This window comes from Harmonia axyridis, chromosome 5 (assembly GCF_914767665.1).
Source record: "Harmonia axyridis chromosome 5, icHarAxyr1.1, whole genome shotgun sequence".
Classification (NCBI taxonomy): domain Eukaryota; kingdom Metazoa; phylum Arthropoda; class Insecta; order Coleoptera; family Coccinellidae; genus Harmonia; species Harmonia axyridis.
The window spans coordinates 43,324,227-43,341,387 of NC_059505.1; the positions used below are offsets into that span (position 1 = coordinate 43,324,227).

A 17,161-nucleotide genomic window follows, 5' to 3' on the forward strand; every position below is an offset into this window, starting at 1 on the left:
CATCCCAAAAGTGTTTTTGAATGAATACAGAAATTAAAATATAAACCAGTATATTGAAATGGGGAGTTTTATTCTTCACCAACCGTATCAGTAGAAAGGGTGATAAAAAATGCATAAACCATAATCGATAATAAAAGACATTCGTAATATTGTCCTGGATATGACATAAACATGTAATCAATCTGATGAAGAACTATTCCACTCAAAGCAGTTCTAGACACGCAATCATATTGCTTCACGCCACTCAAACTACTAAATTATTAATAAAACATTGGAAGTTATGACAATATCGGTTATTGCTATCGATCTCCCATTTGCTTTCATAAGAAAAAACATGATGAAGGTATAAAATTAGATCCAATTCAAAGCAGGAACATTTCAAAAAATTCAGACATTCAGTTCCGTTTTCTAATACACTCTCTTTTAAAATACCAACTTAAAATCCTTATATGTCCTTCTTTTCAAGTTCCTCTTCTTCAACACAAAAATAAAAATATTGAATGAAATTCATTAGATTCTGTAAAGAAAAAAGAATTTTATATCCTTCTAGTATTTGATTTTAGGACCTGCCGAACAGAAGTAGTAGTTCTAGTACAGTAGTTCCAATAACACCATGGAATTATTAGATCTACTTCTACTGTCAACATTGCTTGAGAGGTTATAAACTTATTCGTAATCAATAATTAAAAAAAAACTGTAGAAATTTTTTTTTATTTAGACCAACTGGCTGCATTCAAGTATGCAAATATAGTAAACAGGCATCTGAATAACGAGATCTATTGAGAGAAATACATGTCAGCAATGAATAAGCCAGAACTTGAAGGAACAGCTCATCTATTAGATGAGTTAGATAAAAAATTAATGGTGTTGTTGAGAGATGGTAGAACATTGATAGGCTATTTGCGCAGCGTGGACCAATTTGCAAATCTGGTCTTGCACAAAGCGATTGAAAGGATTCACGTTGGAAAAGAATACGGAGACATTCCAAGAGGAGTCTTCATTGTTAGGGGAGAAAATGTAGTATTACTTGGTGAAATTGATAGGGAAAAAGAAGCTAATTTGCCTCTTACTGCTGTGTCAGTTGATGAAATACTCGATGCACAAAGGAAAGAGCAGGAGCTAAAACAGGAGCAACAGAGGTTGGTTAGTAAGGCCTTAAAAGAGAGAGGATTACAACTTATGGGTGATATGATGACACACGATGATATGTTTTGAGCTAACCAGAATGCTGCAAACTATATATTGTGCATGGAGTATTTTTAAAAACTATTTTGGAACTTTTGGGAAAAAATGAGATGTAACATCTCCTTAATATAGGCTGTATTTTGATATGTTCCTTAAACACTTCATCTTGTTAATTCATCATATTTCTGTCCGTTTCTTTTGTAATTCTGTTTTTATCTCAATGTGTTCATGTTAATCAAATACAATTTTACAATACTGGCGACCAATTTTGAATTAATTCCCTTTTCATATAAAATTATTGAATCTTTAGACACACTTTTAAAATTTGAAATAACCTTTTATTAACCCAAACTAGATTCATCAGTGACTTATTACTATTACATCTTACAGCTGAATTAATGATAGTATGAAAAAGTAAAGGGTAAAACATGTTATTTAATCACATTTGTCCGCACTGAACAATAGTTACTGGTATCTTCGGTTTATTATTAGGTCCTGTAGGAACATTTTCAATTTTCCTCATTACCAAAAGTCCATCTATTACCCTACCAAAAACTACATGTTTTCCATCTAAAAAGTTACACTTGGCACAAGTAATAAAAAATTGGCAACCATTTGTATCTTTCCCACTGTTGGCCATAGACAACAGACCTGGTGTGTCATGTTTCAAAGAGAAATTTTCATCAGGGAAGGTTCCTCCACCGTATATACTCATAACTCCTGTTCCGTCACCCTAAAAATACAATTAGAATAGCCTTTTGATCAATGATTTTATGAGATCACACTCACATTTACAAAATCGCCTCCTTGTATCATGAAATCTTTGATTACCCTATGAAAGCTAGCTCCTTTAAACCCTAATGGTACAGCATCCCTTCTAAATTCACCTGTGCAAAACTGACGGAAATTCTCGCTTGTCTTTGGAACTACATCCGCGAAGAGCTCAAAAAGCATTCTTCCAATTTCCTAAAAAGAAACAATGACCACCTGTAATATACTAGGAAATGTTGTCTTACAGTTGTTCCCACGGATATGTCGAAAAATACCACTGGATTTGCCGGGTGCCTCAGTTGGGCTTGTATTTGATTCCAGTTGGGCATTTTCGCAGAAAATATAGGGACTTAATTGAGATTAATAATGTTCAATTGTTCAGGCTCATGGAATCAACTCTCATTTAGAGTGTAGCCCTATTTCGAGGATTTTGTTGTTCAATTTCAAATTGTATTCAAGGTTATGTTTTTAACTTATATACACAGATTTCGGTTAAACAAATACGCTGTAGTCTATGGTCTGAACTATTATAATCAAAGATGTTTCACTGTGATGAAATATAATAAATTATATCAAAGACGTTTCACTATAGTGAAACATTTTTGTATTTTATTTCATAATTCAAAAAAAAAACAATTAAGCCTTTACTGTCATCAGTCATCTATCAAGGGAATAGCGAACGAATAGATGACAGCATTGGAGAAATCTGTTCTCATCTTTTGTGGTAACTGAACTAATTTAGTTGGAGCCTCCATGCATAGAGAGCACCACAAGATGAACATTTAAAAAATTCTTGAAACGAAATAATTTCAAACGACTAGATAAAAAACATCTTTATTGATATATAAAATACAAAATGTTTGGTTACAATTAGGGTTTATCTGTCCAGTGCGTCCACTGTTTGATTTTACGATACAATCTCAAACCAGGGCTTGCTGTGCTGCTGACTTGCCTTCCTCCAAGAAGCTTATAATTTTCATCAAGCTCTCCCAATTGAACCCCACATTCTAGGAGATCCTTAGCAGCTTTGATCTGATTATCAGTAGGGAGATCATCTGAAAATAATTTTTTTCTCAAACTCAAAATTTCTCTTCTTTTTTTTTGAAAAAAAAAATAATAACCTGAGAAATTTCCTATGAACACCAACCCTAGTGACTTTCTGTTATATTTTCTGGTATGGGCTCCAACCTTATGCCATCCTGCACATTCATAGACGTTGCCATCACCACCAACCGCAAAACTGAAAAAAAATTCGAATTAAAAAAAAATTATATGATTTTCGAAAATCATCAAACATGTTTCACTTAATAACAATAGCTTTTGGTGCATAGAGATATCAGTTAGTAAATTTTGAAATCGTCGACCAGCTTACAAATATTTTTTCAAGCTGCAACTATAAAATAGAGCGTTCACCAACGAGCAATTCATTTGAAATGTTGACTTGTCACTTACTTGTAGCCTATGTCATGAAATTCCATTTCCTCCATGTGAAAATTCTGGATATTCCTCAATAATTCAGAACAACTTTTTTCTGAATGGCAGTTATTTGTGACAGTGTGGTGAACTATGACATATTCTAAGGGAACGATTGCATACTCAACTTCAGATGCCACTCTAGCACCCCATCTCTCTCTTGATATTATTTCTGGGCATATGGATGGCATGGATCCTGTACACAAAAAAAAATTGTGAGTTAATGGTTCTTATTTCCTCAAAAAAAAATTGATTAAAAGTGACAAAACCAATTAGTGATCAATCATTATACCTGCATGAATCCCAGAAATGAATTGAAAAATTGCAGCAACAACTAGAAATATCATAGTGACTCAATCAAGAGCTGACATAATTTGTGAATGCAAAACGAATCACCTCCAAGAATTGAGCAACTTCGATATCTTTATCAACAATCCTAGACTTAGTGTGAATCCCCAAGAGTTCATTCTCAGAGGTTAAACAAAACAAACTGGTTGTATAAACAAATTATTGCAGTCGAATTCGTCAAATTCGCGTAGCTTGCTCCAAGAAAACAATGCAATGGTGCCTTATGCTATACTGCAACACAAGGAAATTGGACAACGAGAAATTATCATTTCAAGCTGATCGCTAAATGGTTCAATGTTTCTTCAGTTCTGAAAAAATCTTGATGTACTGGCCAAAATTGATAGGACATTATTATCTTAAAATAAAAACTCTAATGATGAGAATGTGCATACTCCTTTCATGTATCTGTAGTTAATTTTGGATATATCTAACTTTTTTGTTTGAGAATGTTGCTTTTATATGTAGATATAAATAAAATTGTTAGCAATTCTATTGTTTTCATTCCATTCATTTCCTGATGAATTTTGATGAAAATTTATTATTTCACATACTTCTCCAATTCCAAGAATGCAGCTGATACCAATAATTTCAAAATTCAAATATTTGTAATGCAGTATACCGGATATTTCAACATTTTTGCGGTCACTGAAATGATATATGACAATCCAAGGTTGCCTACCCATCTGCCCACTGGGATGAGAATGAAAGCTTTCAGATCCTGAACGAACATCTGAGGCCAGTGTTTGATTTTATTCAAGTGCCATTTCGACGATTAATATCGAAAAAAACCTGCGAAAGTGTAGAATTCTCCTGTTTGTCTGTGATAAGAATCTAGTGAAGGATGGACGATTTAGGTGAGTACAAATTTGAACCACCTGTGTAAACTACGACTTGACTTAACCTCAAACATTTTGTTTTGACACTTTTACCCCTTTCAGTTTTTTAATTCTATCAACATTTTCCAAAGGTAAAAAAGAGAATACTTGGATTGCCTTCCATTTTCATTTTACTGTTGTTATCAGTGAAAATTTTTATTTTTGAATGCAGTGATTGTCAAACTGTTAGATGAAGTTGAAGGGATTCAATCAAAATTTGTCGAAGTGAAAAATAATATCAAAATATATTATATCTTTCCACACTGGCTCTAAAAATTGATGTGGAATATGGACGATTCCGTCGAAATCGATTATTTGTGTATGAAACTCTTGTGCTCCCCCGAAAACATTATGAAAAGACTTGATTTTCTGTAGATGATGAAATTGGTCAATGATTGTGTTTATGAATAATTTCAGCCTTTAATATCAATAGATCCATACGTATTTGACAGTTACGAGAAAATCACGTCGTAATTGCCTTATTATTTATTTTTCTGTTTGTTTTTAATTACCATATCAAATTGGCTTCGTGCAATATGTCTCAGGGCATATTCTCTTTCCTTATGGGGAATGTTGTAATGATTTCCATTGGCTGATTCTTGAATTCGATAAATGATTGACCCATAAATATCAATACTATTTATGACATGGTAAATTGTTCACCTTTTATGGTAAACTGAAGGCTGAATTTGGAACTGGACCTTTTTGATCTTAATTTTAAAGGATCACAGTTTGTTTCTATCTGTTCGTGGGTGGTTGTTATTTTTCTTCTTTGGTAATTTCAGTGAATTTTTTAGGGGATATAATCTCGGTTATAATCGGTTTAAGATAAAGTTGATCGGAATGTTAGAATCTTCAAGTACCAGATAAGTTTGGCAAGCAAAATTCACAAATTACTTCGAGAGTTTCACATATCGAATTCGTAATTCTTTCTGAACATAAATACGTTGTTTACGTAAGATTTGAGATAATTAAAAATATCGTGAATTAATACCATCATAACTAGTTGATAACCATGAGCATTCCACTTGAGAATAATGAACTAAGAGTATAACAGGAACGTCATCCTCAAAAATACTTTTAATTTTAATGTAGGGTCTGATACGTCTGTATTAATAAGAAAGGTTGAAGTGTGTTCGGTTTGTTACATTTAGTTGAGACATTATTGAATGAGTAAGCTGAATTGTTTTCCTTATATGAGTACACGTTTTATCGATTTATCTGGGGAAGATAATTTTACGAGTTGACACTATTTGATTAATTTTTTAAATGATGGGAGTAGATTGCTTTCTTCGGAAATCGATTTAGTTTTCGATTTTTCCTCTTTTTCTGAATTCTTTTGAATTGCCAAAAATGTCGTCTCTAAAGCTATGAAATTAATTACCATAGAAATGTGATTTTGCATTTTTGTAAATCTATGAAAGGCGTTGGAATTTTTTTGGAGATATTCTCTCAATTCTCCACTCCATTTTTGATTCGGGCTTCGATCGAAATTGTCAAAAATTTAGTTCCGTCAAAAAAACACATGTTTTCTCCTAATTAAACAATATACAGGGTGGCCCATTTAAAATAACACAGTCGGGTATTTTCCGTGAAAATAAGTTATTTATCTATAATATTGCCTCGTTTTGCATTTTGGAGAAAGTTTTTTGCAGCATATTGAAAAAATTTCCATTCTTAAAAATTCTGATAGTTTAATCAATCGAATGTTCGTATGATTTATTGTTGGTACATTCGTATATTGAAGAAAAAGGTGTTTTTTTAGAGCTATAGAACTTTAAATTGCAATAAAACAACGATGGACTATTCGATTGACATGAATTTTATTTCTTCGCAAGATAATCTTGTGGCATTACATTTTAAATATGATTTCTGGCATATGACCGCCACGACGGGCTCGGATGTAGTCCAATTTTCGATGACTTTTTCCAACATTTGTGGCCGTATATCGGCAATAACACGGCGAATGTTGTCCTCCAAATGGTAAAGGGTTTGTGGCTTATCCGCATAGACCAATGACTTTATATAGCCCCACAGAAAGTAGTCTAGCGGTGTTAAATCACAAGATCTTGGAGGCCAATTCACTGGTCCAAAACGTGAAATTAGGCGGTCACCAAACGTGTCTTTCAATAAATCGATTGAGACACGAGCTGTGTGACATGTTGCGCCGTCTTGTTGGAACCACAGCTCCTGGACATCATGGTTGTTCAATTCAGGAATGAAAAAGTTAGTAATCATAGCTCTATACCGATCACCATTGACTGTAACGTTCTGGCCATCATCGTTTTTGAAGAAGTACGGACCAATGATTCCACCAGCCCATAAAGCGCACCAAACAGTCAGTTTTTCTGGATGTAACGGTGTTTCGACATACACTTGAGGATTAGCTTCACTCCAAATGCGGCAGTTTTGTTTGTTGACGTAGCCATTCAACCAGAAGTGCGCTTCATCGTTAAACAAAATAAAATGGACGTAGTGCGTGATACGTATTCCGCACGGAACTTGACGGAACCATTATTTTCGAAATAAAATTGCACTATTTGCAAGCGTTGTTCAGGCGTGAGTCTATTCATGATGAATTGCCAAACCAAACTGAGAATAAATCACTTGACAGCTGTTAAATCGGTCGCCATCTTGAAGAGTAATGCCAACTTAAAGTTGTATACCTCGAAAAAAAACACCCGTTAGAGCTCCTAAGTAACAAGAGTTTAATGATTTTTGATGCGTTGGACCTTAAGGGTTGTACGTTTAAAAGAAAGAAGCATTCTTCGAAAAAAAACCTTGAACTTTCCCCAACATTTCTAATCGTAGAATACGATAGTGAATTATCGACTATACTAATTCTGGGACACCCTGTATACTTATAATTAACGTGTGACATCCAACACATTAGCATTAATAAGTATAATAAGGAAAATTGCAGCGTTCTCGAATGAAACATTCAATTGAAACATAATTGAATGAGTAAGCTGTATAATTTTCCTTATACGCTGCAGCTTTATGGGTTTACTTGTTTATCGATAAAATTCGCTTTATTGCATTCTTCACAAGACGACGTAACGTCCAATTTTGCCTCTACCAAACGTTCCATTGTTGTCTAGTCTTGAGCCCGACGGATAAAAACACATAGGTAGACCTACAACTTTCGTCTACCGACACTGTCAACCGCTTTTCGAAGGATTCCAATTCTAAATCTGTCGACTGTAAACATAGACGCTTGCGCTTTCCGTCTGTGTCGAAAAAAAAATAAAAAATACGTGTCGGACATTGATAGGTTGTGAATTGTGTAATAATTTGTGAGGAGTGATAGCGCATCACGTGACATTTACGCCGGTAGTGATACGTCGTTTGTTGTGATAAGGAATCGGGGATTTTTGGACGCTGGTATCTTTTTGGAGGGAGGAAAGATGGACAGGACAATGTACGGGAAGTTCCAACCCTCTGATTGGTCGAATCCTTATCAGTGCACCATCAGGAATGGCACGTTGCCAGGATGTAAGTTGTTGTGATCTACTATAGGTATTATTATTGACAATCACCAGGTTGAGGAATTGAAATGATAAAAATCATTTAATATTGAAAAATGAGGAAAGATTTGTTAAAATTCGTATTCATGAATTTTTTCACTAAATTTTGCACGAGTCTTGTTAAAGTTACTTAGCTGAATTCATAGGTAGCTTACTTTATCGATTAACTTTGTATAAATACAAAATTTCAGTGGAATTTGAGATTTTCTGATTCAAAAAAACAGCCTCGTTATAATATGATCCTACCCAAACTTAACATGCCGTTTTGTAACCTTGACAATGATACATTTCGTAATTTTTCATTATTTTGACACCCCAAACTGTCATTTGGGTTATTTTCATTGATTTTCACGTCAGTATGAAACAAAGATCAAAGATCTGACTTTATCTTGACAATAATTCATCTTGTAGTATTTTTGGCTTTCGCAGCCAAAACAATACGATTTTGTTATTTTTTATTATTTTGACACCTCTAACTTCCATTTGCGTTATTTGCATATACATTCATTAAACACCAGTGCGAAACAAAGACCTGAATCCAAAAAACAACCTAATCTCACCTTGACAATGATTTAGCAAAAAAAAACAAGTATTGTTTTTACTTTAAAGAAGATATCACAATCTTTAGCTTTTAAAGTGAAAACAATACTATTTCTTATTATTTTGACACCTTCAACTGTCATTTGCGTTATTTTCATTAAACGTCAGTGTCACATTAAGATCTGAACCAAAAAAACAACATTACCTTACCTCGATAATAATTTATCATGTGATATCTTTGTCTTTTAAAGTTAAAATGATACGATTTTGTAATTCCTTATAATTTTGACAACTCAACAGTTATTCACGTCAATTGCATATAATTTCATTGAATATCAGTGTGAAACAAAGACCTGAATCAAAAAACAATTCAACTTTACCTTGCCAATAATTCATCTTGTATTATCTTTGGCTTTCAAAGCCAAAACAATACGGTTTTATTTCATTTTGACACCTTTAAGTGTCATTTGCATCATTTGCATAGATTTTCATAGAACTTGTAATATCTTTGGCTTTTAAAGTTAAAATAATACGATTTTGTAATTTTGTATTATTTTGACACCTTTAACTGTTATTTACGTCAATTGCATGAAATTTCATTAAATATCAGTGTGAAACAAAGACCTTGATAAAAAAAAAACAACTCAACTTTACTTTGACATTAATTTATCTTGTATTACCTTTGGCTTTCAAAGCCAAAACAATACGATTTGGTAGTTTCGTATTATTTTAACACCTTTAACTGTTATTTGCGTTAATTGCATAAAATGTCATTAGAAATCAGTGTAAAACAAAGTCCTGAATCAAAAAAACAACCTTAACCTTAACTTGACAATAATTCATCTTGTGATATCCTTGACTTTTTAAGTTAAAACAATACGATTTTGTAATTTTTTATTATTTTGACACCTTAAACTGTCATTTGCGTTTCTTTTATAGATATTCATTGAACGTCTGTGTGAAACAAAGACCTGTACCTAGCCTTACCTTGACAAATAATTATTGAGATATCTTCGATTGCTAAGTCAAAACAATACGAATTTTTCAGTTTTTTAATATTTGTCTAGACATCTTTAACAGTTATTTGCATTGATTCGAATACGTATTCGATTGGCCAGAAATTTGAAGTAAACATTCAGAAATTCATAAATTAAAAACTATATAAGCTAGGACTTTTTTTGTATTTGTAATCAAAAATGAATTCAAAATTAAAAAAAAAAAACCTATATTCTTGCAACGTAGGTATGAATTCTTTTTTGGATTCTATACAGTCCAAAACGTAAATTATAACATTTTCAGGTTTTATTATTGGAAATAATTAACTAAAACCATTTATTGCCATTCAAACTATAATCAATGAGAAAACCACAAAGTTTTCGAACACTTATAATCATAAAAACTTTAAAACAATCCTCAAACCATATGTACTATAATACTTCTTTTATCTTTCATCCTTTACATACGTTCTAAAATATTCAACGTTTGTACGTCTGTAATCTTCTGTTTGTGACGTTCTTCAAAACATTATCTTCCCATAATGGAAAATGCAGGGGACATTGAAAATAATAACGAAAATCAGGGTCACAATAACCCTCTGATTGAAATTCATCAGGAACAAGTTGAAATGATCCCCGAAGACGATGAACCAATAGAATTGGAGGAACCTTTGAATATAGAAGCACCTGAGGAAGCTGTAGCTCATGTGATCGATAACGTTGAACCTCAAGTTCCGGAAAATCCTCACAAAGACAAGAATGGTGAGTTTTGGGAGATGTTCAGTTTTTGTGATGAAACAGAAATTGTGATTCAGTCAGGGAAAGTTATTCTCAGGATCTGAATGAGGTTAGGTGTATTATTTTCCACTTAAGACATCGAATACTTGTATATAATGAATATTTTGGATCTTGAAGATTTTTGCCGAATTAAAAAAAAATGTAGCTATGTCTTATAGTTTGATGTCAAGATTTTTTAACTTTTGACGCAGCTGTCAAATTATATATTTCGTATAAACATTTGAAGCCAGCTATCATAACATTAATCGTAACTTGGAAAATTCAAATTTTCTTACATAAAAAATTGAGACAGATATATCTAAGAAATAATATACATAACAAAATATAGTTTTTGGATCCTGAAGAAAACTTAACTGAAAGTCACATTTTGTTTGAAAGTTCAGCAGTGACAATAAACAGGCTGTTGCAGAATAAAAACTCATCAATAAATTTTTGTTGATTTTGTTGAAAAATTTAAGAAAAATAATCTATAAACGGCAGTGTTTTTCTCAATAATTCTAAAGTTCAATAGTTTTTGGATATGTTCCTTTGGATTAACATATTCATTTATAATCTTCTGTGTTGTTGTATTATTATAATTTCTTGTAACACAGTTTGCAACAAGTAAGTAATAGGTTCTCACTCAATGAAACTTAATTTTGAGTAAAACGAAGATAAAACTCATTTACACAAATGTCTGAATATCAAGTTTATCATTATTTTAACAACAAAATTTTTGTCTGCCATTAGAAATAATTTTTTTGAAATGGATCTGAACCATAGAGTAATAAACAAAGAGAGAGGAAGTATACGCAATTTTTATTTGTCCCCAACATGGTTAGATTACGTTGTCGGATTGTGATATATTTTCAAATCCAAAATTTTACTATATCGTCATGAATGTATATTATATCGAATGAAATATATTTATTTGGGTGATTCCCGATTGAATATGCAAATTTGAATATTTGGAATCCGATATTTCTCCTAATTGTCGAATTTATAATAAGCAGAATATTTATTATTTTCTGTATCAACCTGCTGAAATCCAAGATTTGGCAACTTTTGCTCTCCTAGTGTCGTTTTACGTCGTTCGGCTTGCATGAAGATTGTGTTCTGAATTTTTGATATATTTAGGTATTTATTTCAATATATTTTGAGTTAATATGAATCGTTGATTCACTATGGGACATAAGAAGTGCGTTCTTGTGGATAAACTCGCGAATTGAGTGAAATATCGTATCACTGATATGGTTTAATTTCCGCGCGCTTCATGTCAAATTTGATAGTTCATGTAGGGGACAAGATTTGCTTACTGAAAATGCTCCCTCTACCTATGTCTATTACTCTGAGATCAGAACATTACCTTCTTCTTCAAACAAGTTTTGAACTTTCTATGTTTTTAAAACCAAAAATTGCTGTAACATTTTTTTTTAAAAGGACAAAATATATTACGTACTTACCTGAAATACTAGACATTTATATGTATATGTATAATAGCAAAAATGCTTTCTCCTTTTTTACGAAATTTTATGCCACATTTTTGGTTTTTTGTATCTGAATACATTTAAATACTCTAAACCATTATTCGAGACTGATCATGATCAACTACTAATTGGAAACAGCTGAAACAGTTTAATATAACATTCTTATGTTAAATTTAAACAATAGATTATTATTTTGTTTTTATCAGGAACAATTAGAGAAATTTTTTTTTGATAATTTTTTTCACTCCCACTAAAACCCGAAAGGCAATTCTTTAAAAAAGAATTAGAAATATTGAGAAAACACAACTTTTTTTTATTTCAACAGCCTGTAGCTCATGAACCTCATAAGTACCCTTGTAGTTGTAATAAATATAGAGTGGTTCATGTATGTATTGTCACGCTAGAAACAGTTTCTTGTCATGTGAAGTCCAATGAATTGTCATCGTCCCAAAACCACCATCACCACTAAAATCTATCAAAACCCCTTCCTACAGGGCATCACATCGAATCGATACGACACTGCAAACAGATCCCAGTGTGCATAGTCAACGACAACCAAGACGTAATGGAATTCATTCACGAGAATATCAGTGAAAACTTCTTCCCAAGCCACGGCAGCACCCTCATCCACGTGGACGCCAATCCAGACCTGCTGATACCCAAAAACATGCCAGCAGAGGAGTGTTTCAACTACAGAAGGCTCTACCTGAACCACAACTTCGACCGCTGGATCCTGCCAAACTGCTTCAACAACGTCTTCGAGAAGGTGATCTGGTTGAGACCACCCTGGTCCAACCACATAAGAAACAGGAGCCAGACTTTCGAAATCGGGAGACACAAGGATACAGGTTATTTAAACGTGAACTGCAAAGAGGATTTCTTCATTGTCGAGTGTCTTTTCGCTCCTACCAGCAAACTTGAGGACACCAAGACCGTTACTTTGGAGTGTGTAACTGTAGGCAACGAGCTGGCTGCTGCAAACGACGATATGGAGTTCTTGCAGAAGGTTGTGGGAGATAATCACACCATTCCCACGGTGTTGGACATCGACTTGGAGTTCTTCATGACCAGAAACCCTTACTTGTTCATCTACGATAACACAAACGCCTATGGGTTGTTGAGGAATCTGTTTGAGTACACTCCACCAGCTTCGTACGCTGATGAAGACATAGTGGCTACTGTGGAAAAGAGAGCGGAAGACATGAAGGAGATAGCGTTGTTGTTCTTGGAATTGTCAAATAACCACAAGCTGCCCGATCTGGGTTACAACCCCATGAGTTTGATCTACTATAGAACCTCCTTGATATTAGAAGAGTTCCAGCGTCACAACTACCAAATCGCAGAGATAGATTGGGATATGATGTACGATTGTGGACATAGTTTTGGCGTACACGATTTGCCTCACCAGGTGTCTACACACGCTGAGCTAGATGTGCTGTTCAACGTTCTGGAGAAGTTCTTGGATTCCCTCCATGAGCCTCCTTCCATCATAACGGTCTCCAGGTCTGACCTGGAGAACTACGCGTACATCGAAGCTAGGCTTCTGGCCCTGCTACACTCCAAGTTCAACTGTGCTGTTCCTTTGGCTTTCGATCAAGGAAACAGCGTAGGCGTAAACGACAGTGTGACTGAATCTAGCGAAGCAGCGGTCGAAGAAGAGGAGGAAGAAGACCTGAATGGCCAACTAATAGATGATTTTCTCGATTTTCTCACGTTGGGTAATGCACCGAACGATAACGTTGATGCGTTAAATGCCAATCTTCTAGTCGACGATAACCAAGATGAAGACAGTTCTGACCTTTGAAACTGTCAACGGTATTGACATTATCGTTTGACAAATGACAGAGGGCTTTGTCTTTCATCAACTCCAATTTTTTCGCGTGTTTTCAGTTGGAAATGTGTGGATCTTGAGGAAGTTGTTCAGCTGAAGATGATTTAAATATTCGTTTGAGATGAAGTTATGAAATCTTTCATAACATACAGCTTCGCGTGGGTGTGTATTGAAACAAATATCTGTGATTTGATCTTTTGTAATTGAATTTTGTATTTGTATATTATCTACTTTTATTCATTTTACTATTTGTAATGAAACGCATTCAAGAATTGCTTTTAATGGCTGTTATTTTTTCATTCACCCCTTTCACCAGATCATGCGATTCTTAATGTATTTTTATACATATAAATATCAAAATCATTGAAGAAACTCTTAATTTTGATTGAATATGTAAATATCAAAAGTAAGTGCGCCTATTGCCTTGTGTAATAAGTTTTCATATTGATATTAAACAACTATAACCAATATTAAAAATATTACAGAAATTCTGTACAAACACTTATTTTTTAAATAATACATGTGTATTTATATCAAAAGTAAGGGCGTCTGCAGACTTTCTCTAATATGTTTAATTTAATCATATTCTTCACTTAAACAGAGTGTTCCTATATTGGAGGTACAAAGGAAAATGAGAGATTCCTTGGACAATTAAGAAAAATGCTATAAACGTGGCCAGCAAAAGCTTTGTTTTCGAGTTTCTTATAGTCCGAAATTTTTTAATGATTTGAAGATTATACCAGTTTATTGAATCTTTATCAATCTTCGCTACAGATTGTTTGAATAAGTACCAAAACTTATACAATGAAAAAAAACTCGAAAAAAATCAAATTTAAACACTATGTATCTTGAAAACAAGGTGTTCACGGGCCCATTTTTATAGGACATTTTTTCTTAAAATGGTCCGAGGATCTGTCATTTTCGATTGTACCTCCAATTCAGAAAAACCCTATATATACTTTTCATAAAAAAAAACAGAGAATATCGTTCTATGTTTTTTGAGCCAATCATTATACTATATGAGATAATAGATGAAAATTCCATTGATTCTTTACAACTAAAAACGAAGTTTTGAATCTTCTGAGCATTATTTCCACTAGTTGTGAACAATGTCCTTTTAGATATTTGTATTCCTATCAAATTCAGCATGGCCTTAGTACCAGTGAAACCTCTTTTTCCTCAACAGGTAAGAGTAAACGTCCACAGAGAAATCCAGAGGTTAAAATCCCCATCTACATAGCAGAAGATCATCACAAGGTCGTGGAGTTCATCCACGAGATGATCAAGCAAAAACGATTGCCCATAACGGGCAACAATTTCATACATCTAGACTCCCACCCAGACATGCTTATACCCAAAGATATGCCTGCAGACTACGCCTTTGACAAGCTGAAGCTGTACGAAAGTCATGACATAGAAAACTGGATAATACCTAACTGTTACAATGGCATTATCGATAGAGTTGTTTGGGTTAAACCACCATGGGCTAATCAAATAACAACGAAGAGTCAGATAATGTTTGTGGGTAAATGTACGGAAACTGGAACCATAAGATTGGAATGTAAGGAGAATTATTACATAGCCGAGGGTCTGTACAAACCAAGAGACAAGCTGGAAGATGTGAAAGAAATCCGCTTAGATTGTGTCACTTTGGGAAGTGCAATTTTAAAGGAGAGTGAAGATCTGTGGGAGATGCGATCTGAGACCAAGAGTATCGGACAGAGTGGTTACATACTAGATATCGATTTGGACTTCTTCAGCACCCAAAACCCTTTCTTGAATATATACGATAAGGTATTCCTTTATCAAAGATTGCAAGAGATCTTTGCCTTCGAGTGTCCAGAGAGTTTGAGCGATGAACACGTGTTGAAGGCCCAAGAAAAACGATTGGCACAATTGAAAGAGATAGAAGATATCTTCAAGCATCTTGAAAAGTTCAAAACGATGCCAAAATTCGAAGGACCAGACCCTGGACCACTGCATTCCAAGGTGGCTGCCTTGGTGGAGCTACTCAATCAAAATTACACTAAAGAAGAGATAGACTGGGATTTAATATACTCTGCTGGTTGTACCATTGATGACCATGAACTTCCCCATCACGTGTCCACAGATGATGAGGTTGATATACTGATCGATAGTTTAATAGACTTCTTGGCTACTTTCGAGGCGCCTCCGTTAGTTATTACAATATCTAGGTCGTCTTCAGATGATTATACTCCTCAGGAGCAAGTGGACGACATTCAGGATAAGGTTTTGAGTTTGTTATACGCTAAATTCTCTAAATGTGATGATCCCATTCTGGCGTTCCTGGATGAAGACTACGACGAAAAAAAAGATTGAAGATTTGAACGTGATATTCTCGAGTTTTCAAAATGTATGCCTGAGTGTGTTTAGTGCTTTAAGAATTCTGAAAATGTATTATTTTAATTTCGTTTCACGAATTATTTCATTTTGTCACAATGGTGCAAATTCTATTTTGTTATATCCTACCACATTTTTCGTTCAAAATAAATCATCATAATAATAATTTTGTATCAAACCAAAAACGTATGGATGATTGTAGATTCCTCAAACTTTTAAGGTAACGTCCAGATAATTCTAGCATTTAATGATATTCAAAAATGAGGTAAGTAGGCGGAAAACCTTGGCAAATTTTCATTGATATGTTCAAATTGATCAGTAAAAATCAGTGTAATGTATCTTACGCGTTACATTCTTTTGGTAGTGATTTTTCTATTATTCAATAGTGGAAGGAACTGAGTTAAACTTCACAAAAGATGGTTTATGATTAAAATCGCCGATGTATTGATTTGGTGTTATAGAACAGTGATCTTAATCGGATTTGCCTTACTTACTAGTGTTTCATTAGTTATCGGTTATAGCTGTGTATATCATCATTCAGTTTCTTCTTGATTGGTTTGAATCGTAATTTTATTAACCTCTCATTATTCTATGCCTTGTTCGAGTGTTTAACTGAATTTTGAGCATGAAATTAAATAGAACTATAAATTCACATTATCATTTGATATTTCTACTGTTACCTATATTAAATGAGAAAACATAATGTTAACTTCTCAAGAATTTACGAACAGAACAAGAACTTAATCTTGAAAACAACTTGAGATATTCTTCTGAAATTAATGCCTGGTGTAAAAGATACAGGCATCTGATGGGGATCCAAAAAATAGGTTCGAAAAAGGCGTATTGTAATAAGGGTTAAAATATACAGGGTCCTTCAATTGTTGTGCTCCATATCTCTAGTTGGGAAAGAGATAGAAATGTTATAGTTACCTGTGATATACAGGGTATGGAAAACAGCTTGCCAAATTTTGTGAGTGAAAATTTGCAGAAT

General features: G+C 33.8%; 6 protein-coding genes across 6 annotated transcripts in view; 4 read left to right on the top strand and 2 right to left on the bottom strand.

Moving 5' to 3' along the window:
* The first annotated feature begins 637 nt into the window (after positions 1-637).
* On the top strand, positions 638-1,443 carry LOC123681223 (U6 snRNA-associated Sm-like protein LSm1). Its single transcript, XM_045619483.1, has one exon. It carries the CDS (start codon positions 793-795, stop codon positions 1,213-1,215), a length of 423 nt encoding a protein of 140 aa, XP_045475439.1. The 5' UTR covers positions 638-792; the 3' UTR covers positions 1,216-1,443.
* LOC123681221 (peptidyl-prolyl cis-trans isomerase H) lies at positions 1,225-2,416 on the bottom strand. Its single transcript, XM_045619482.1, has 3 exons — positions 2,202-2,416; positions 1,975-2,151; positions 1,225-1,918 (listed from the first exon to the last, which is right to left on the bottom strand). The coding sequence occupies exons 1-3, from the start codon at positions 2,283-2,285 to the stop codon at positions 1,625-1,627; spliced, it is 555 nt and encodes a 184-aa protein (XP_045475438.1). The 5' UTR covers positions 2,286-2,416; the 3' UTR covers positions 1,225-1,624.
* Positions 2,417-2,778: 362 nt separating this feature from the next.
* LOC123681220 (peptidoglycan-recognition protein 2-like) lies at positions 2,779-4,040 on the bottom strand. Its single transcript, XM_045619481.1, has 4 exons — positions 3,722-4,040; positions 3,409-3,625; positions 3,078-3,196; positions 2,779-3,011 (listed from the first exon to the last, which is right to left on the bottom strand). Exons 1-4 carry the CDS (start codon positions 3,774-3,776, stop codon positions 2,827-2,829), a joined length of 576 nt encoding a protein of 191 aa, XP_045475437.1. The 5' UTR covers positions 3,777-4,040; the 3' UTR covers positions 2,779-2,826.
* Positions 4,041-4,476: 436 nt separating this feature from the next.
* LOC123681217 (leupaxin) overlaps positions 4,477-17,161 on the top strand; it is a 32,209-nt gene continuing 19,524 nt past the window's right edge. Inside the window, exon 1 of the mRNA XM_045619477.1 lies at positions 4,477-4,631. Within this exon, the coding sequence (XP_045475433.1) occupies positions 4,619-4,631 (13 nt within the window). The 5' untranslated portion in view covers positions 4,477-4,618. The remainder of the gene's footprint in view (positions 4,632-17,161) is intronic.
* Positions 7,583-16,725, top strand: LOC123681219 (UPF0489 protein C5orf22 homolog). The gene is made up of 2 exons (XM_045619480.1): positions 7,583-8,147; positions 14,996-16,725. The coding sequence occupies exons 1-2, from the start codon at positions 8,060-8,062 to the stop codon at positions 16,147-16,149; spliced, it is 1,242 nt and encodes a 413-aa protein (XP_045475436.1). The 5' UTR covers positions 7,583-8,059; the 3' UTR covers positions 16,150-16,725.
* Positions 10,163-14,095, top strand: LOC123681218 (UPF0489 protein C5orf22-like). The gene is made up of 2 exons (XM_045619479.1): positions 10,163-10,476; positions 12,473-14,095. Exons 1-2 carry the CDS (start codon positions 10,257-10,259, stop codon positions 13,780-13,782), a joined length of 1,530 nt encoding a protein of 509 aa, XP_045475435.1. The 5' UTR covers positions 10,163-10,256; the 3' UTR covers positions 13,783-14,095.